General features: G+C 55.2%; 1 protein-coding gene across 3 annotated transcripts in view; it reads left to right on the forward strand.

Annotated features, from left to right (window-relative positions):
- CACNA1C (calcium voltage-gated channel subunit alpha1 C) overlaps nucleotides 1–21,101 on the forward strand; it is a 387,548-nt gene that overhangs the window by 31,990 nt on the left and 334,457 nt on the right. For all 3 annotated transcript variants that reach the window (XM_069585942.1, XM_069585940.1, XM_069585941.1), the window contains exons 2-3: nucleotides 13,683–14,004; nucleotides 17,720–17,825. In XM_069585942.1, the coding sequence (XP_069442043.1) occupies nucleotides 13,683–14,004; nucleotides 17,720–17,825 (428 nt within the window). The remainder of the gene's footprint in view (nucleotides 1–13,682; nucleotides 14,005–17,719; nucleotides 17,826–21,101) is intronic.

A 21,101-nucleotide genomic window follows, 5' to 3' on the forward strand; every position in this document is an offset into this window, starting at 1 on the left:
AGGAACCGGTGCTGTGTGTCTTGGAGGAGACAAGCCTGAAGGGTAGAGCCCGTCTTTATATATAAAGTACAACATTGGTTTAAAAATTGCTTTAAAGGGGATGGTGTTACAGTAGACATTCTTTTGTCACTCTGAAAAAGAAGACAGTGTCTCACATTTTAGTGTGGAATTTTGAGGTAAGAGACCAAGAAAGAATTAGTGAATTCCAGAATATTGGGATCTGAGGATGGGGGCCCAATAAGGCAGATCCTGTCTCTTAGATGTGACCTGCTGGCTCCCAAGGCAGATGGGTAGCTCAGAGTCTTCCCCTGCTCTGTGATTCTTAGCAAAGAATCTGTGCTGTGCTTTTGGCTCATACCTGTTCTGAGAGATGCTCGTAGGAAAAGTATTTGTCTGTGGGTGATATTTCCCAACCATTTCGTAAGCTAAGCAGGAAAGGCTGTTGTTTTGTAGACTCAAGAACTTAGATGCCTGAATTCCATGACCCATTTTGTCATCCACTCTATGGGAACAGGTCACTGCTCCCATCTTGGATGATCTTGTCCGTTAAGTGGGGATGGATTCGCAGGAGGTGTTGTTGAGCCTGGAAAAAAGAGGAAGTTTTGTCACAGGCTACAACAGGGATGAACTTTGAGGATTACACTGAGTGAAATATGCCAGGCACAAAAAAGACGACTACTGTCTGACTCCACTTGAGTGAGGTCCCTAGGGCAGTCTGGTTTGTATGGTCCAGGATGTTTGTCTTAGTGTATCCTAAAGCAAGTGAGAAACGTGAATGAATTCTCGACTGCGAATCCATGTGGGATCTTCCCGGACTAGGGATTGATCCTGTGTCCCCTGTGTTGGCAGGTGGATTCTTACCTGCTCTGCCACCAGGCAAGTCCGGAATCAGTTTCTCTGCCTTTTCTGACTGTTAGAGGTACTGTCCTCCATCTGCCGGGCTGGCGTGCACGCTTCCTGTAGATGCCGTACACCTCCGTGGTGCACCCTCGGGACACACTTGTCTGCATGTGCTTGTGTGTGTGTGCATGGGCCCAGTCATGAGAGGAACTTCCTGTCCCAACCCCACATCCCAGGCAGGCTTCCCTCCCTCTCCCAGTCATGACCTATTGCCGTACTTGCTTGATCTCCCGTGACTTGGGTTCAGTGGCTAGGGCTTCATAGTTCCTTGGCTCCACCAGGGAGTTGGACAGGGCACTGGTCATCCTGAGTGGGAGCCCCAAGCCCACAGTTTTATAAGGAGAACTGCCTTTCATCTCTGTGCTCAGCACACTGTCTCAGATGCCAGCGGCCAGGGCACGACCCATCACACAGCTTTGTGTGGTCGAGCCTGTTTTCTAAGGAGAGGATGCTCTTCTTGGTGAGATTCTGAGTGAGGAGAGCAGAGTCGAGCAGGTGACCCTGGACCCCGTCCCCTTCTGTATGTGTGTGGAGACAGGTGACTCACCATCCAGGACCCAGGTCTGCTCTGATCCCCATTTCACAGATGGGAAAAGCCAAATGTTGGGAGGCTCCCACCAAGTCAGACATTTGAGGGCACTGTCGAGCTCCAGCATATCAGTTGGGCCAGGAAGAGTGGCCTGGTGAGGCAGCAGGTGCCCGAGGCTGGGCACTATGGGGAGCGGGCACCACGCAACCCAGTTCTGGAGCCACAGCAGACTCGTCCATCCGTCCATCCACTGTGTCTGTGGTGCTTTTCAGATTTAGCAGTTTAATAGCATTAAAAAGGGAAATTCAGGAGTGGGAGGGGACATTATCTAGGAAGTACATTCACCAGCACGTTCCAAATGATAAATCCTTCCACCACCGACACCCAGATTCTGGAATCAGGGCACAGAGAACCATGTACAGGGCCTTAGAGGTCCTTTGGTCAACTTGACTGAAGCACAGAATGGGGATGAACTTGTCCAGAGTCACACAGCCCCTAGTCGGGGGGTAGGGGAGATATGTGCTCGGGACCAGTGCACCTTGTCCTGGTCTCCTTGACCTGGGGTGGAGGGGGGAGGGCTGAGGACTGCACCCTGCCTGGTGGCCCCCCTGCATTCCTGTGGGCCCAGGGCCAACTCACATGGACAAGGTCAACAGTGAAAGAACCCCAGTGAACAACTGCTGTCCACCGCAGCTTCGTGTATGGCTGTTCCTGCTAAGGGCTTATAAAAATTTTGGAAATCCTTGGAATGGCTCAGAGCTGCCCAGGCCTCAGACATGTGGCTCCCCTGCCTGGGCTGTGGGGACTTATGGGGAACATGGCTCCAGATGGGTGCCCCCACCACCAGGCTTCCTCCTCGGCTCCCTTAGTCCCTCAGTTCCCTTGGGGTTTGTCACCCGCGTCCAGGGTTTCCACACCCCTTTGCTCTCCCGTGGTCTCCACGGACCAGCTCCAGATCTGAGTTGTTGAAAGGTTGTCACCCTCCTGATTGCCATAGGGACTCAGTTGGAGGACAGTCACGTAGACGGGCCAGCGAGGCAGACCTATGGAGTCCCACAGCATCTCTACAGCCCTGGTTTCTGCTCTGTGGATTGTCTCTCCCTCCTGGGAAGGAAAATGAAAGTGCCTTGACCTCTGCCTTCCCCTGGATTCTTGCACGTGGGCTTTCTCATGCACTCCCACCCCCACCCCCACTTTTCCTCCTGGCCCATCCTGTGGATGCACTGGAGGCCTGGGAAGGGTCTGGGCAGCACCAAGAATGACCCCTGGTCCCTGTGCCCCACTAGGAGCCACTGTCTCCTCTGTCCTCCTTGGAGAAAAGGATGGAGTGAGAAGCCAAGAGGGCCCAGAGGCTCCTGTTCTGGAAGATGTCCAGGAAACCTGAGCAGGAAGAAGGGAAATGGCTGCTTGGGACTCCAGAAGGACAGGAAGCAGCACATGCAAGGGAGAGACACGGGAGGTTCTGAGGGAAGAGCTGGAACTTGAGATCCAGAGAAGCTGGAGGGCTCCTCAGGTCAGTCGACCCATGCAGCATTGTCATTGGTGACGGGAACTCTCAGGATGCAGAGGAGAAAGCAGATTCCCTCAGCAAATACATCTTTTTATACCTGCTGCATGGGATATGGACTGCGGAAAGGCACCATTGCAGCTGCCTACGGATGCTCCTCCTGGGGATCCTCCAGTGCCTAGGGATGCTCCATCACCTGCGAATGCTTCATCACCTGGGGATGCTCCTCCTGGGGATGTTCCATCATCTGGGGATGCTCCTCCTGGGGATGCTCCATCATCTGGGGATGCTCCATCACCTGGGGATGCTCCTCCTGGGGATGTTCCATCATCTGGGGATGCTCCATCATCTGGGGATGCTCCTCCTGGGGATGCTCCATCATCTGGGGATGCTCCATCATCTGGGGATGCTCCATCACCTGGGGATGCTCCATCACCTGGGGATGTTCCTCCTGGGGCTGCTCCATCACCTGGGGCTGCTCTATTGCCTGGGGATGCTCCATTGCTTGGGGGTGCTCCAGTGCCTATGGATGCTGCTTTGCCTAAGGATGTTCCAGTGTCCAGGAATTCTCCACCTGGGTATGCTCCATCACCTGGGGATGCCCCAGTGCCTGGGGATGGTCCTCCTGGGGAATGCTCCATCACTTGGGGTTGCTTCACCACCTGGGGATGCTCCATAACCTGGGGATGCTCCAGTGCCTGGGGATGCTCCATTGCCTAGGGATGTTCCAGTGTCCCAGGATTCTCCACTTAGGGATGCTCCATCACCTAGGGATGCTCCAGAATCTGGGGATGCTCCAGAATTCAGGGTTGCTCCAGAACCTAGGCAGAGCCAGAGATAGTCTGGGATGGTCAGACCCTCAGGCCTGAGCTTTCTCTCCCACAGAGGGGGGACGTGTCTGCTCAGGTGTTCTTCCTCTGGGGATGTTCTTCCAAGTCTCTGAGTCCAACACTCATCCCTCTTTGGCTTTTAAAACAAAATTGAATTAAATAAAAATTTTTATTTTTTAATATTATTAATATGTAAAATTGACACAACACAGTTTACCATTGTAACTTTGATAAAGTATATAATTCAGTGGCACCAAGTACATTTACACTGTCATCCTCTCAGTACCACTATTGTCTCCAGATCTCTGCCCACCCCCTCCCCAGCCCCTGCTAACCTACATGGTGCTTTCTGTGTCTCTGAATTTGACTACTCTGAGTATCTCCTGTAAGTGGGACCATGCGATATTCGTCTTTGTGGCTCATCTTAGTGTGCATTTTGTTCTTAAGTTTCCTGTTGAAGCACCTGACACACTGCATCAGAATTTCTCCCCTTTTTAAGACTGAATGATGGTCCATTGTACATATAACAGAGTGTTGGTCCCTTCGTCTGTCCCGCGCATCTGTCGACAGACACTGGGGCTGTTCCCTGCTTTTGGCTGTCCTGTATAACGCTGCTGTGAAGATGGGTGTCCCCACTTTCTTCTTCTGTATAAATATCCAGAAGCAGAATTGCTGGATCATATGGTGATTTCTATGTTTAATTTTTTGAGGAACCACCGTGCTATTTTCCGTCACATTTGCACCATTTTACCTTCCTGCCAACCTTACCCAAGCCTTCTGCTTTCTCCATGTCCTCGTCAGCACTCGTTACTTTCTGGTGTTCAGATGACACCATCCTAGTGGGTGTGAAGCACCCTCCCTGGCTTTGAGGGCTTCCAGGTAGACTGTGTTGAGACGCTGAAGTCCTGGGGAGACTGTGGGATGATAAGCTAGAAAAGAAACGAGGGCTGGACGGCTGTCCTCTCTGTGCTGGCTTCTTGGCCATGTGGGCCTGAGGTGGGACTTGCCCAGGCTGGCTGGGGGCAGCCACTGAGCATGGTCGGGCGCCCCCTCCCAGGCCAGGGAGCAGAGGGGTGTGGGTGGTGGGCTGGACCCTCTTGGCCCTTGTCCTGAGGCCAGTGGGGAGGAGACCGGGGCAGCGAGGAGCTTGGTGGGAGTTGCACCGGCCTGGGAGGGGGGCTGGACCACAAGGCTCTGAGATGTGAATATCTGGGCTGGGAGGGACTCTTACGGTCACCGCTGAGCCTCCTTACTCTAAAGAAGGGGAAATTCAGACCCACAGAGGGAAAGTGAACCTCCCGAGCACCCTGAAAAATTGGCTACAGAGCGGGGCCTGGGATTCAGGTCTCTTGGCTTCCGGCTTGGTTCTTCCCCCCAAAGTCAGGAGAGCGTCACGGTGGCTTCGTGTCTATTTACAGCTTAGTGTTTGCAGAGGGGCAGCAGCCTCAGGGCCACTTGCTCATTTTTCGTTGCTTTTCCACATCTCGTCTGCCTGCTGTCTGGCAGAGGCTTCACGGGGATAAACGAGGTAAACGGCATTGACTTTTCCAAATGAAAGAAGCGTCCTGCTCTGTGCAGAGTACGGCTGTGAGGGGCCCGTGAGTGTAGAGGAGCCGGCTGCACACTGCTTGTGTCCCACCTGGATGAGGAGTACAGCATACGAGATTCTGAGATCCATGTCCTCCCCCACGTCTGGGGAGGACAGGGAGCCATGTGTGCGTGTGTTTGTGTGTATTTGCATGTGTTATACGTGTGGTGTGTGCATGGTGTGAACATGTGTACAGGGCCCCAGGTGTCCTGATCTGACTCCTTTCCCAGCCTGTGCCCGTATCTGTTCAGACCTCATGACACCCACCTGATATTACACGAAATTGGACAAGAACCTGATGCTGGTTTGGCCACAGCAATTTTTGGAAGTTTAACTTAACACAGTCAAACAAGATTGTAACTTTTTTTTCTCTTTGATTACCAAAGATTTATTTATTGTACAGAATTTGGAAAACAAACTAATGAAAACATAGCTGGTACTTATCAGGGTCTCCGTCTGAAGTAGTCTTCTGAAGGCTGTACGTTACTTAACTCATGTGTGTTAGCTTCTGTTATCATCTCCGTTTCCCAGGTGAGGGATCTCAGGTACCAGGAGGTCATGTGACTGGAATTCAGCCAGCTTGGTTCTGAGTCCAGGGCCCCAAATGCCAGGCTGATCCGCCCCACACAAATGAATGTCACTCGTCACTGAAGATAACCACTAATAACATTTGGTTTTTTAAAAAATAATATTTTATAAGTTGTTTATATTTAGTGGCTTTTATAAAATTGGGATTCAGAATGAGTGAAGAGGAGGGCAAAGGGACCACGAGGAGACTTGGAAACTACTGCAGGGACAGCTCAGTTAAGAGAAGGAGCAGGCACACAGTTCATGCTTGACAGGCTCGGGAGACACCTTGGGGGCTCAGTCAGGACGAGGGCTTCCATCATGGCCAAGATATCCTAGGCTGGGCTCTGTGGGCTCAGCTGGGGTTGGGGAAACATCAGCATTCCTGTCTGCCCTTGGGAAAACGAGTTTCTCATTCATCTGGTGTGTTAACCTTGAAGAATGACCTTTTGTTTCTGAGTTGTTTGTTGGGTCTTAGAATCTTGTAGGCTTTGAGAATGCATCTTTCTGCATAGGATGGTTATTTCCTGATCAGAAAATCCACCCACCCAACAGCGTCTGGATCAGGGCTGGATTGCTTTTTTTAAGTTCCTTCACAAGTTGGGATTCCGTGCTCTGGAGGACTCTCCCGTTTCTCACACCTATCCCTCCTCATCCTGCTCTTCCCGTCACGACTTTCTCTGGATGTGGATGGCCCCGTCCACGCTGTAGCTGCTAGGGACAGGAGGCTTGTTGTTCAGTCGCTCAGTCATGTCTGACTCTTTGTGACCCTATGGACTGCAGCACGCCAGGCTTCCCTGTCCTTTGCTGTCTCCTGGAGTTTGCTCAAACTCATGTCCGTTGAGTCGGTGATGCTGTCCAACCATCTCATCCCCTTTGCCCCCTTCTCCTCCTGCCCTCAGTCTTTCTCAGCATCAGGGCCTTTTTCAGTGAGTTGGCTCTTCATTTGGTGGCCAAAGTATTGGAGCTTCAGCTTCAGCATCAGTCCTTGCAGTGAACATTCAGGGTTGATTTCCTTTAGGACTGACTGGTTTGATCTCCTTGTGTCCAAGGGAGGCTACTTAAATGCAAATGAACTGAAATCAAACATGATTCAAAATGTAGTGCCTCAGTTGCGCTAGCTCCGTGTCAAATGCTTAAAGCCAGGGCCTGGGGCTACCACGTTGGACGACCCAGAATTACAGAGCAGCTCCATCATTGTAGAAGTTCCGTAGGACAACACTGCTGTGGCCTGGCTGGGTCAGCCAAGGTCAAGGTCCAGACCTACAAAGACACTGCCATAGCCATTTCAGAGATGTTATGGAGAGGGAGGTGGGAGGGGGGTTCATGTTTGGGAACGCATGTAAGAATTAAAGATTTTAAAATTAAAAAAATAAAAGAGTAAAGATACCTTTAAAAAAAATTAATTTATTTGACTGTGCCCAGGCTTAGTTGCAGCATGTGGGATCTAGTTCCCTGACCAGGGATTGAACCCAGGTCTCTTGCATTGGGAGGGCAGAGTCTTAGCCACTAGACCACTGGTAAAGTCCCTGAAAGATACTTAATGCAGAAATTTAAGGGCTTACAAAGCAGCTAGAAGGGTTGTGGGAGCAAGTTGCAGGGGAGACATCAGGAGTGATCCCAGAACCATGCTGGATTGCCAAGGGGACTGGGGCCATGGGATTGTGGGAAGCTGGGGGATTTGGACATGGCCTTGCCCGGAGCTGGCTTCAGATCATAGCATGTTATCTGCAGTCCAGGGACCAGAAATCCATCACCAGAGCCTTTCTGTCTCTACCGAGCAAGAGTAGTAACATGAACACCCTCCCCTCTGGACTTGTTTCAATTCAGGCCTTGACTTGGTCAACCCCACGGCTGTAGCAGTCTTGCCACAGGGAGATTGAAAAGTGTGTCCAGCCTGTTTGAGACAGGAGGGCACAGGAGAGGAGGGTGGACGGCTGCTGAGTCAGCCCATCCGGAGCCAAGAGGGACACTAGCCTCCCGCATGGGGAGCACCCCAAGCTGCGAAGGCCAGCCTGGGCTGTCTGCTGAGCCCAGACGGCGTCCTGTCCTCCCTGCGCGAGCACCCGGCTATCTCAGTAACGCGCTTGATGGAGAAGATTAACGGCCTCCTTGTTGCTGCTCATTTGGCCTTTAATGGGCAGAGAGAGCTCGCTTTCTGTTTCAGGTCGGCTGCTCTGCTCTTAAAGGGAACGGAGGCCCCAGGTCACCACTGGCTTCTGCGAAGACCTTGGGTGGCTTCTGGCCGGAGAGAAAGCATGTCCTTTGTGCTACAGGAATGCATCCATCTCCATAAATCAGCTGAGGTTATGCTGTGTGTGTTCAAAGCCTAGCCCTTGGGAGAGACCCCTCTGTGTGCAGCTGAAGGTGCTGAGGCCAGAGAGGGAGGTTGTGTTCACAAAGCAGATCAGTGGCTCTGAACCCCTTCCACACACATGGCTAATTGGGGGTCCCTTTCTGGCACTGGGGGTTTGGGCTCCTCTTCTGAGGGTTGATGTAGAGGCATGCTGGCCCCCGGGGTTTACACTGGGAGGTCGGGAGGGGATTTGAGAAGGACTCCCCAAGCTGAGAGCAAAGGGAACAGCATACTGAGGGCGTGCAAGGGTCCTGGGGCAGACGAGGATGGAGCTTGTCTGAGTGAAATGGGGCCATGATGGCAGGCAAGAGGTGGACCAGGCTGAAGAAGGAAGTGCAGAGAAGAGGGCAGGGCCACTGCTGTGGGCTCATAGCCTGTGGCAGAGCCTGAACGTTGAAGAGATTTAACTGGGAGGACGATGGGGCCTGATTCATGATTGATATTTCTAAAAGGTCACTCTGCCTGCTGCCTGGAGACTGGGCCGGGGATGCGCAGGATGAGGGAAATAGAGCTGCTGCCGCATCTCAGGCAAAAAACGGGTGGCAGCCTGGACCAGGCTGGGGCACCAGAGGGGGAAGTCATTGCTCACAGCCTCTTCCCCAGAAATGCTTCCCTGTGGTCACAGCAGGGAGCCTGGGAAAGCTTGTCCTCTCGGGTGCAGACGGCCAGTCTCAGCACTGTTTTCCAAGTTGTCCTCACCAGGACATCGTCGTTGTCATGGGCCTCAGTAAGCAGAGGCTGGGCCTTTTCTGGGATGGGGCCCTGGGGCAGGTGCATACAGGCAGGCAGGAATGCATCCATCAGGATGCATCCATCTCCATAAATCAGCTGAGGTTGTGCTGTGTGTGTTCAAAGCCTGGCCCTTGGGAGAGACCCCTCTGTGTGCAGCTGAAGGTGCTGAGGCCAGAGAGGGAGGTTGTGTTCCCAAAGCAGGTCAGTGGCTCTGAACCCCTTCCACACACATGGCTAATTGGGGTCCCTTTCTGGCACTGGGGGTTTGGGCTCCTCTTCTGAGGGTTGATGTGGAGGCTCCTCGGGGGGCCCCAGGGGAGTCCAAGCCCTGAGCTCATCTCCTGTTTGAACCCTAGCAGGGCAGACAGTCCTGAGGCTGAACGATGCCTTGTCCTGGTCCCTGCGAGTAGAGCCGTGGGTGTGGTAGGGGGTGCTTCTCAAGTGGGAGACATGTTCTCCCATACAAGGAAGGTGTCCGCTATGGATGCCCACCTGTGTGCGCAGCTTGGTCAGCTGGGCTGCCTCCCTGGGCTCGGGCAGGTTGTCCGGGAAGGCAGGAGCTGGAGCTTGCATAAACGGTGGCATCTTTTCAGCTGGCAGCCAGGAGACCGAGCTTTGAATCAGCTTTGTAATTTGAAAATTGGTCTCTTTGCATTGGGTGGTTATTTCCTGCTAACAGAAGCCGTCAGAGACACAGAGCGCTTCCCTCCCTCCACGCGCTGCTCCGGCACCCGTGTGGGGTCCGAGATGGAGCTTTTCCATTCCTGGCGTTCTCAGATCACCGTGTCCTCTTGTCGTGGGCCCCAGGGGTTCTGATGGAGCCTCGGACCTGACTGGGGAGTCATCCCAGGGCATTGGGCACAGTCATGTAGGGTGGGGGACAGTCACGTGGAGTGGGGGAGGCTGAGCTGGGTCTTGAGGTATAGCCTCGGCAGGGGCCAGCCTGCAGGGCCACACGTGTCTCTTGTGTGTGTGTGCATGTGTGTGCATGTGTGTGCATGTGTGTTGTGTGTGCATCTCTGTGTTTGTGTGTGTGTGTGTCTGTGTCTCACGTGTCTGTGTGTGTCTGTGTGCATGTGCGTGTGTGTGTCCACAAGCCTCCCCACCCCCATCCTGGTTGCAGGGCTGCAGCTGTGCTTGGGCTCCAGGACTGGGGCACTGAAGGTTGTTTTCTTGCCCTCTGGCTGGGGAGGCTGTCATTCCTCTTTTCCCCGCGGGCCTGTTCGTGTGTGCTTCTCCAGATGGTGCTCTCCCGAGAGGTCCGAGTGCTCTGGGAACGGTTCACAGTGTAAATAAGGTCACCGAGGCTCGGGTGGCTCTGAAGTCGGCTCACCCAGACCAGGCTTTCCGACTGCCTCTGGGCTCCGAGGGGCCCTGGTCTCGATGGCTTGGGGCCCAGGAAGCACCCACGCCAGCCTCCCTGGGTGATGGGTGTCTTCTCCGCCTTGCTGCACCTTGCCGTCTTTTCCAGCGTCATCCGTGGACTCTGGGATGGTTGGTTGGGATGTGGCCGGTGCTGTGAGAGAGTTCGGGGGGCTGGGGGACAACTGGGGACAGCAGGGAGGCAGGCACCTTTGAGGCCTTGCGTCAGGAGAGAGCTGTGGCCTGGAGGATCCTTGTGTCAGAGGGGGTCACGGCTGCTTCCACGGCCCTGAGGGAAGAGGAGAGGCTGATTCCAGAGCTCCAGAAGAGGCTGGCCAAACCAGGGGTCGAGGAAGGAAGGTGGTTTCTCACAGATCAAATCAGCAAACAGGGTCACAGCCCCTGCTGGTGAACCTGGTAAACACACGACCCGGCCACATTGGACCCGCTTGGTCCAGGGTGGCTCGTCCACCCATCTCCACCCTGGGGGCCCAGGGCTGGTGGCATGCTGGATGCTGCCTAACGAGGGTCACGTCAAACACGAAGGCTGTTCTTGGGGTCAGAACTGCAGGCCCTTCACCCCGAGGCCATGAACCAGGCACAGGGTGCTTGGCTTGTGGCCCCTGTCAGTGCGCACATGGGGTGCGTGGACACAGCATCCCCAGCCTCACTCCACAGCCTCTGCTCTCGTGGGTGATGGGAACACGCACCTGCTGGTTGTCACGGCGCCCTCGTGCAGCAGGTGCCTCAATGCGTCGCGTCCTGTCCTCCAGTCTCTTCCTCTGGGGCCTCCTAAGAAAGGCAGAGGCCTGCCGAGCAGGGTCTCCCTCACTCTAAGCTTGGGACCCCCCACAGTGACGACGGCGGCGAACATGTGAGGGACGGGGCCCCTGTCTGGAAGGGGGTGGCTCCTCTGGGTCCTCGGTGGAGATGTGGAGCCCGCGTCTGCAAAGCATAGGCCGTGTGTTGAGGAGAGCTCAGAGGCTGCTCTCCAGGCGGGGAGTGGGGGTGGGGTTCCGATGCCACGGGCACCAGATGGCACGGTGCGGGAGCAGCTGCCACGGAGGAGAAGGTGCAGACCAGCTGGCACCCACGTGGACCTGGAGGGCTCCTCTCGGGCCCAGCAGGTGGGTCACGGGCACCTGCCCCTCTGTGATAAAATGCCACCCACCGCCTCTCCTGCCTGCATAGCCATCAGTAACCTGTCACGATATGCTTTCCTGTAGGGTTCAGAAAAGTCCCAGAGCCCTTGAGGTATACAGCGTGTGGGGGTCCCATCAGTCAGGTGGCGTGAAACTGGAAACTTCTGTGTCCCTGGTGTGATGGTGGGAGGACGTGACTTGGGAAACGGGCAGAAGTGGCAGTCCAGACAGGTAGGGGCTTTCAGGCACTTGAGCAAGTGCGTTAGGTCTGCAAGGCACAGAAAACCAATTCAGATTAGCTTAAGTGAAGTTACCTAAGGAATAAAGCTGGAGAGCTCAGAGGTGGAGCTGGCATCAGGTGTGGCTGGATGCAGGAGCCCAGCGGTTGTCAGAGTCTGTTTCCAGGACGGAGTTTCTCTGGGATATGAGGCTAACCTGGGCCACGTGCTTATCTCTGAACTGGCCCTTGTCAGGGATAAGGCTGGTGGTGAAGGCTAGAGGGCCAGCTGGGAGCAAAAGTAACTTTGAAGGGCAAACCTAGAAGGGTGAGCCCAAGTTGATTGTGGGAAGGAGTACTGGGTGAGGCACCGCATGGTCATCTGGGTCCACCCTGTCCTGAGGAGGAGGAAGAGGCCCCAAGGGGTGGCAGCAGCTTTCCTGGAAGAACCCCGTGCAATGATGCAGAGGAGAGGGTTATTGAGGGGGGCTTGCAAGTGATGTCTATGCCTCTGGCCTGGCTCTGGCCACCATCTCCTGGGCAACTGACGTGGTCTCCAGATGCCAGGCTCTTTGCCCACAGCATCACCCCGTTCTCGCAGCGCCTCCTTATCCCTCAGAGCCTAGCCAGCGGCCAGTCTCAAGGTCACACGTCGTCCCAGGGCCCAAACTGGGTCAGTCTCTTGGTGAACCTTGCAGGCTTCTCGGGGGAGGTGTCAGTGGGCAGACGGGGGAGAACCCACCAGGCCCGGACCGTGTCAGTGGGACAGTCTTGGAGCTCTGTGTTGCCTTCAGTCCAGAGCCATGCAAAGGCGTCTCTGCTGGACTCCTCTGCGTCCTGCCCAGGATCTCTGTCCCTCTGTCCCTCCTGGCCACACCCACTACACACAGCGCCATTTCCCAGACGCCGGATGCCACGCAGTGAGTCACCCCGGACAGGTGCTCTCCGCAGCGCACGCTGGGCTGCTCCAGTTTCTGCAGGTCAGGAGTTCAGGAAGGGCTCCCTGGGCAGCTCCGACTTGGGGTCTTGTCATGGGGTTGCAGTCAGATGACAGCTGGAGTCGCTGGGGGCTGGACAGGACTCCCCACCCCACATAGGCTGGTGGGGCTTCCTCACAGCGTGGTGGCCCAGGACTGGCATTTCAGATTTTCCACTTACCTTAGAAGTCGCCTCTGTGTCACCTCTGCTGAACTTTATGAGCCAAAACAATCACAGCAGGCCAACCTATGTCAGGAGAGCGCATAGATCCTATTGTTCAACTTGGGGAATGTCATGGGACCTGCTGTCATGATTTAAAACCCTCACAGCTGCCGGCTCTCCTATGCAACAACACCCATCGCCAGACAGGTTTGCGGTACCTGGATGTCACCTTGCTTTGGTTCAACCCCTTCATTTATGATTCCTACTTTTATTTCGGAGCTCAGGTGCAGAGATTTGAGTGAATTATATCCTTCAGTTCGCTGTACATTTGTCAGCATTGATCCACGTAGCAGCTCTCAGTCATTCATTCTGTTTTTCCTGTCTCCGTATCCTTTTCTTATTTTGTGCCTCACCTTCTCCACACAACCATTCTATTCTGTTCTATCTGTATGTGTGCTTATCAGTATATATTTTAACTACCAAGTGTTGCATAGCATATTTCCCCTTTTCTGCATCCTCTTCTTCTCGCTGTGCTTCTGAGATCCCCAAGTGCTGTAATGCATATATCTCGTGTCTTTTCCACTTAAAATGAGGGGAGAGACGTGTCCAGGGTCACACTCTGACCTGGGCTGAGTTCGGACCAGAGCAGACCCAGTGTCACACACTGGTGTTTCCACGGGTCGCCTCTGCAGCTCCTGCAACGGCTTGAAATGAAATTTTTAAAAAACACTTGCGAGTCTGGGGCCCAGATCGCACTGCCAGGGCTCCTGGTTCTCCCCCGCAGTGACCACTGTCCCTGTCCTCTCCTGCAGGTCCCAGCTATGGGAGCCCGCGCCCGGCTCACGCCAACATGAATGCCAACGCGGCCGCGGGGCTGGCGCCCGAGCACATCCCCACGCCGGGGGCCGCCCTGTCCTGGCAGGCCGCCATCGACGCGGCCCGGCAGGCCAAGCTGATGGGCAGTGCTGGCAACGCGACCATCTCCACGGTCAGCTCCACGCAGCGGAAGCGGCAGCAGTATGGGAAGCCCAAGAAGCAGGGCAGCACGACGGCCACCCGCCCGCCCCGCGCCCTGCTCTGCCTGACCCTGAAGAACCCCATCCGGAGGGCCTGCATCAGCATCGTCGAGTGGAAGTATCCTTTGGGCTCAGCTGTGTGGCCTGCGGCGGGTTGTTCTCAGACCACTGGGTCGGTCACTGGGCGTGGTTGGAATGCAGAGTTCTAGGCCCTCCCCAGCCTTGAGTCAGAGCCTATGGGGACGGGGCCCGGAAGCTGCCTGTATAGCCAGCTCCGTGGGGATTGTTCTGTACATAAAAGCAGTGTTTAAGGAAACAAGACTAAGGGGTTGTTTCTCCTCGCTTGCCAGGCTGAGCTTGCTCAGGGCTCACTCAATGCGGGTTGACATGTCACCTCCTCCTGATCTGTGGGCTGGCACAGCCGTGTGACCTCCCCGTGAGGTTGGAGGAGTCCATCAGTGTTCCCTGGGGGGTTGGGACGAAGCCCAGGTGTCTGAGCTCTGCTCGGGCCTGGCTGAACTCTCCAGGTGCAGCTGGGTTCGGAAGCACCAGCCTGGGGGGTGACACAGACCCCATGTCTGCATAGAACCTGGTGGGTGCTGGCTGCAGAGGACGAGGCTTTGAAGGGCTGGGCTCTCACAGAGCAATCCCGCCCAGGAATCGTGGGGTGAGGAAGATGGGAAGGCCCTTGAGGGTGATTGCGTGTGCCCCCAACCTTCCTGGTGACATGGAGCCTGCAGGGTGGCACAGACAGGACTAGGCCCCTGGACTCAGTGCCAGGCGTTTTCCTAGGAAGAAGCCACTCGGGCAGGCCTGCCACGTCTCCCGGGGTTCAGGGCGGGTGTTAGGTTTCATTGGCGACTTTCCATGGAAAGATTTCTAAGTTTTGGGAGTGGATGAAAGGTATAAGGAGATGACTCGAGAGAAGAACGTTTCTGTTTAGCAAGAAATGTTTGTTCTGTCAAACCCTGAGCCCCTTAAGTCCCACTTGAGAGGAGGTGGCCTAAGCCTGGCACAGCTGCAGAACTGGGCAGGGGGCCCGGGGCCGAGGTGTCCGCTGCCTGGGTCAGAGGCGTGGATCTGTGGGTCCCCGTCGGGCTGCTGTCAGCACCGCTTGGTCAGGGCTGTGAAGGGGCGGCTGGGCCATGTGTCCAGGGTGGGGCAGGGGGCCTGGTGGAGCTGGCCTCGCTCTGACCACACCAGAGATTCAGATCCAGGTGCCCTGAACTCACATCTCCACTCCCTCTCCCCAAGAGTCCAGAGTTTAGGAGAAAGGCACTGGTGGGGGCTGGGGGGTTTTGCAGGAGGCCAGGAGGAAGCCAACAGTTCAGTGGGGTCCCAAGGGGGCCCGACCTGGGCCTAAACTCCTAGCTCACAGTGGGTATCTTCTCTCCACCACGCAACCTTGCTTGCTGGCCTGAGTGGTTTCTGAGCTTTAGCACAAGGTGATGAAAGGATAGCCTGAATTTGGAGGCAGGGGCCATCAGAGCAGGAGACACCTGGACTCAGCTGTCACGCCCCTGTGGGGAGGGGACAGGTTGATATTTGAGGCCTGGTTCTTGTCCTGGTTTCGGGGGGGAGCCCTAGGGCAGATGATGGGGACAAAGATGACCAGCCTGGGCTGAGTGGGGACAGGGCGAGAGGGAGGAGGCCATGTGGGAGGGGCCTGAAAGAGCCGATTTCCTAAAAACACTTAGGGTGGGACTTCCCTGGAGGTCCAGTGGTTAAGACTTCACCTTCCGATGCAGGTGATGCGGGTTCGATCCTTGGTCAGGGAACTAAGATCCCATGTGCCTCCCAGCGAAAAGGACACAAAACCATAAAGTAGAAGCGTGCAACAAATTCAACAAAGACTTGGAAAATGGTCCACCAAAAAATTTCCCACAAAACTTTAACAACAACGACAATTGCTTGGGATGATTTCAGAGTGGATCAGTGTAGAAGACTCCTGACAAATTCAGACTTCGGAGCCAGACTTTGTGGTCCAACCCCATCCTACCCCAGCGAGGTGACTCTGGGCAAGTTGACGCATCCTGTCACCTTCTGTGTCTCACTTTCCCCATGTAGGAATGGGGTGACAACTGCCCACCATGCTGCGGTTTGAGCAGGGCGGTCAGAGCAGGGCCTGAGGGGGCAAGCCTTTGGTCAGGATCAGCGCCCAGCCTTCCTCCCACCAGCATCCCAACTCCCCACGCATCCCTGGCCAGCTCAAAGGCAGCAAGATGATGGAAAAGATGAGTCAGGAGCTCTGGTTCAGACCTGACTCTGCTATTTGCCAGCTCGGCCCTGGGAGACGCTGCTTTGTTTTCTGTCTGTCCAGTGGGGAGGCTGGGCACCCGCTGCAGGTCTTCTCAATAGCAAGGTGCACAAAGACTGACAGTGTTTAGGGGGCATGCTGGGTGAGCGGATGCCCAGCTCTGCCCTCAGAGCCGAGAGGACCCACCCATAGGCAGCCCAGCATCCAGGGGGCCCTGAACTGCAGGATCACCAATTCCTTCCAGGCCCCAAGCTGCCCTGAGAACTCAGATCCTGGGACGTCCATGGCAGAGGAGTGGACAGTGGACTCTGTGGGCAGGGGTCTGGGTTCTGGTCTGGCAGGTCAATGCCTGCCGTGGGTCTTGGGAGTTTCTTAGGCTCCCTGGGCCCCAGGGGTTTGGACCAGGCCATCTCCAAAGCCTCTGTCTGCTTCAGGACTTGCGAGCTCTGCAAGCCCAGGCTTTCTGGAGATGGAGGCGGCCCCTGCCTCCAGGAATGGCTGCCCTCTTTCTCATCCTCCTCTGGTGAGGCTCCACGGACTGGGCTGGAAACTTGGCTGTACTGGGAAGGAGGGAAGATGGGGCTGGAAGAGAGTGAGCCAGGCCCGTCCTCTAAAGTACCCCCACCCCCCACCCCATGGCCTTCCATCAAGAGTGCAGGGCAGAAGGTGTATGGTCACACTTGCTCATTTTTGCATCTGCCTGATACTTTGATGCAGAGATCCGGGCACATGGACCTCCTTGAGGCTTGGGGAGTGAAGCTTGGCTTATCCCCACGCCCTCCAAACCCCAGCACAACCCGCAGCAAGTCAGGAGACCCTGGGGCACAGACCGCCCCACCCCCATCCCCGAAAGCAGGACCTCAGTAGATGGAAGAAACCCCTGCGCCCAGCTGCTGTCCCCCACCACACACAGCTCATGCTGCACTGCTGCTGGGGTCCAGAGCCCCCGGCCACCTTCAGGCTCTCTGGAAGCTGTCAGAGAATAAGGAGGAAGGAAAAAAAAGACTCTGAACTTCAACTTAAAAGATTGAAAGTATTATCTCCAAATTTCGCTGAAGAGTCAAAGTCAGGTCTCTGCCTTGAGCCCCACAGGGTCTGCCTGTTTCAAGCCAAGCCTTGTCGGGTCCCCAGTGCAGGCGGGTGAGCCCGCGGGCAGGGCGGCCCGGGAAGGGGTGGGCGGGGGCGAGTCCCGGCTAGAGCAGGCCCCAATCTTTAAAAGCAACCCCGCGCACACATGAGAGAAAATGAAGTCCAGTGCAATCTAAATAAATAAAAGAAGGGAAAAAAGTTTTAGAAATCTGTGTTTACTCTGGCACGCGACTGGCCTCCACTGCTTTTGACATATTAGGAAAAATTTTGGCGGGGCCCCATTAGAAGCACTTAAAAAGGCATATGTTTCTTTTCAGAACACAAGGGGCTTGGAATGTATTGTTTAAACAAAATTCTTATGGATCTCCGATTCATTTATATATATATATATATATATATATATATATATATATATATATATATATCTGTGTGTGTTTGTTTCACTGGTGCTTCCCGTGGCATTAATTCCTTAACTCCCTCTCCCCAGGCCATTTGAAATCATTATTTTACTGACTATTTTTGCCAATTGTGTGGCCTTAGCGATCTATATTCCCTTCCCAGAGGACGACTCCAACGCCACGAATTCCAACCTGGTAAGTGCACCGCCGTGTGCCCGCCTCTGCACAAGGGCAGTGGGGGCTAAGCTTGGACCATGCGGATTCAAGCTGGAACATGCTTGATGTTACAAAAGCCGGCCGAGCTTGGATGTCAGGGTCTCTTTATTCACATCAGCACCTGTCTTATCTCGGCCTGTTGTGAGAAACACTGCTGCGGTCAGGCAGTTGGGAGCAGGATGCACGCGAGTGTGAGTTCTGGGCAGTGGCCCGTGGGTGCTCTTTCCGCCCGCCCGCACCCTGGAAGGGCAGGTGTCTGTTGGAGTGAGTGTGCCTTCTGGATCCTCCATTGTGCTTGCCCCCAGGGCCGTCATTCCACCGAGGGTGCTTTGCTAAGGTGATTCGTAGGCTCAGTGCTCAAGAAGTAATTTCTAGGAAGCTTATAGGAAAGTTTGCTTTTGCAGCCAAGATGGACTATTTAGTTAAGAAGGTTTTATGTTCTTGGGAAAGGCGGCTTTCCATCTGGATGGTCGGGAGGCCAATGCTGGCAGTTTGGGGTTAGAACGTGTCCATGGAAAAAGCGTGGAGAGTGTTTACTCTGTGCTGAGCCTGAAGTCATCACAAAGCCATCTGGGCACAGAGGGGGCTGTGGAATGTAGCTGGCCCGACCAGGCGCCTCGGGATCCTGGGCTGCCCGCCGGCGGGGGGGAGGTCCTGCCTCTCCCCTCCCCTGCCAGGACCCCGGAGCTTCTCACGTGACCCCGCAAAGCGCATCTCCCGGGTCGTAGGCAGCTTCCTGTAGTTAGCGACAGGGGACAGTTGGTGGCTGTTTCTGGAAGAAACAGGAGAGTACCAGGCCTCCTTCTCCTGTTGCCAGCCTCTCCTGACATCACGGGATAATCAATTCTTGTGCTTTTTAATCTTTGACATTTTCCTGGGCCCCTGTAGCTGGAGTATCTGATGCCTGTTTGGACTTTGCAGCCTTTGCCTCATTGTCTCAGGGAGCCTGGGCTGTGTGTGGGGTCAGGCTCCAGAGCTGGCTGGCGAGCTGAGAGATGACATGGCAAGCAGAGCCTCGGCCCAAGTCCACGTGGCCTGCCAAGGTGTGACCTTGTGTCAGCAGGCAGGAACTCTTTGGTGTGTCAAAAGAAACACACCAGGGGTGTCCCAGAGGTCCCCGGAAAAAGCAGGGCCTTCCTTGGTGCCACTTCTCCTCCCGGTGTCCTCTCACATAACCATACCCCACAACCGACTCCATCCTCCGTGAAACCCTACAACCTCTCATTTAATCCTCAACTTAGAAAAAGACTCTGAGGCCTGTTTGGCAGCCAGTGATGCTTTGGGTCGATTCTGGGCCAAGGCTCAGAGGAGGTTGCTATCATCTTAGGTCCCAGGGATGGCCCCTTGCCCAGAGTCCACGAGGGTGGGGGGGTGTACAGGTGGGCGCTCTGGGTAGCTGAGTGCTGCTGGCCCCTCCTCACGCTGGGCTGGAGAGCAAGTGGTCCCAGGATGTCCTCTGGGCTGGAGCGGAGGGACCATGGTTTTAAAATCACTCCACAGGGTGATGGACAAGCTCTGAAACTAGGCAGTAGTGATGGTCATACAACTGTATGTAAGTTGTACCCTCACAATGGGCAGACTTCCTGGTATGTAAGTTGTACCTCAGTAAAACTGCTGTGAGTAAAGGGTGACCCCCACAAGCCCAAGCTAGTCCAGGCTGCGCCACTGGTCTGTCTTCCGTCTTCCCCCATGAGGGTGAGCCCGTGTGGTGGAGGGGAGGTGGTAGGGGGCAGCCAGGACTTGGGGGACCTTACAGTAGGAATCGGGGTGCACCAGAGAATGTGGGGGCTGAGAGAGGGTTCTAGATGCTGAGGCAGTTGCTGCCTCTCTAAAGCTCTGGTTTGGGCAGTGACTGTAAAGTAGGGAAATGTGCTCGGATGATGGAGTTTCCTCCAGCCTAAATATATATACAGAGACACACACACACTTATACACAGATACACACAGTCACACATATACACAGGTACACTCACAGACACATACAGACACAGAGACACACATATACACACATACATGTAGACACACAGACATATACGTCATATACACAGACACAGGCACATGCACACACAGTCTCACTATACACAGATACTCACAATCACACATATATAGACACAGACACACATACATGTACACACACACAGTCACACAGATACACACATAGACACAGACACAGATGCATGCATATACACACAGACACACATACATGTACACAGACACACAGAGACACACACCTACACAGACACACATTTTGAAAATCCCTCTCATTGGGTGAGCGGGGGTCAAGAGATGCCTTCAGCCGGGAGAAGGTCAGCTTTAACGGGATGAGGGGCAGTGACTGAGGAGCCTGTGGACAGAGCAGGAGGAGACTGCAGCGGGCAGGTGTCAGGCGGGACTCCAGAGACACCTCCTGCTGGGGGAGGCGGGGAGGACCGAAGGAGCCCCAGGCCCGGCTCTGAGCATCTGTGGCAGGTGCAGGGGAGGGGTGGGGCAGGTGGGCAGGAGGAGCCACGGGGCCACCAGGGAGGTTCTGCCTGAGAGTGGGAGGGAGATGGCGAGAGCCGAGAGATTTCCAGGCTCGAGAAAGAGAGATTTAAACCCACTGGACACGGCAGGGGTTGGTTCACACTCACCTGGCTGGCAGCTCCAGGCCAACAATGCGGAGAGCGGGCTGGGGCGCCGGGCAGAGCGGGGGCCTTGGGTCATGTCTGTAGCCTCTGGAACCCTGAAGCAGGGGTGCGTGCGGCTCTTTGTGGAGCCTTGAGGACCAAAGCTGTCCCCTTGTCGCTCCAGAATGTGGCCCCCAAATCACTGAAAGGCCCCTGAAAGGACGCTTGACCACCTCCCGTGACTCCCATGGCTTTTTTAGAACAAGAAACTGCAGCCGCAGAGTCTTGCTCAGAGACGGAGGCAATGCTGCACCTACAGAGGGCCTGGCACCGCAGAGCCTGTGGATCCCCTCCGGGGGAGGGGGGCAGGGAGCAACGACAGTGTGAGCCCGCAGGGCTCAGAGTCCATAGGTTTAACTCGCCCCCTGGCACCCCTGCTGATGGGTGTCGCAGGCTGCTCTTTGGGAAAAGTGACCCAAATGTTTGCCCTCTTGCAAGTGGGGCCCTGTCAGTTTGCCCTCTCCCCATGGCTGCCCAGAGATGTGTCCTCTGTCAGGTCCAAGAATAACTCACTTAGCAAAGACCCTCACTGTCCAGAAGGAGGGGGTCCCCCTGACACCTGTGGGCCCACAGCCGCCCTCCTGCTCTC

This window comes from Ovis canadensis, chromosome 3, assembly GCF_042477335.2.
Source record: "Ovis canadensis isolate MfBH-ARS-UI-01 breed Bighorn chromosome 3, ARS-UI_OviCan_v2, whole genome shotgun sequence".
NCBI lineage: Eukaryota > Metazoa > Chordata > Mammalia > Artiodactyla > Bovidae > Ovis > Ovis canadensis.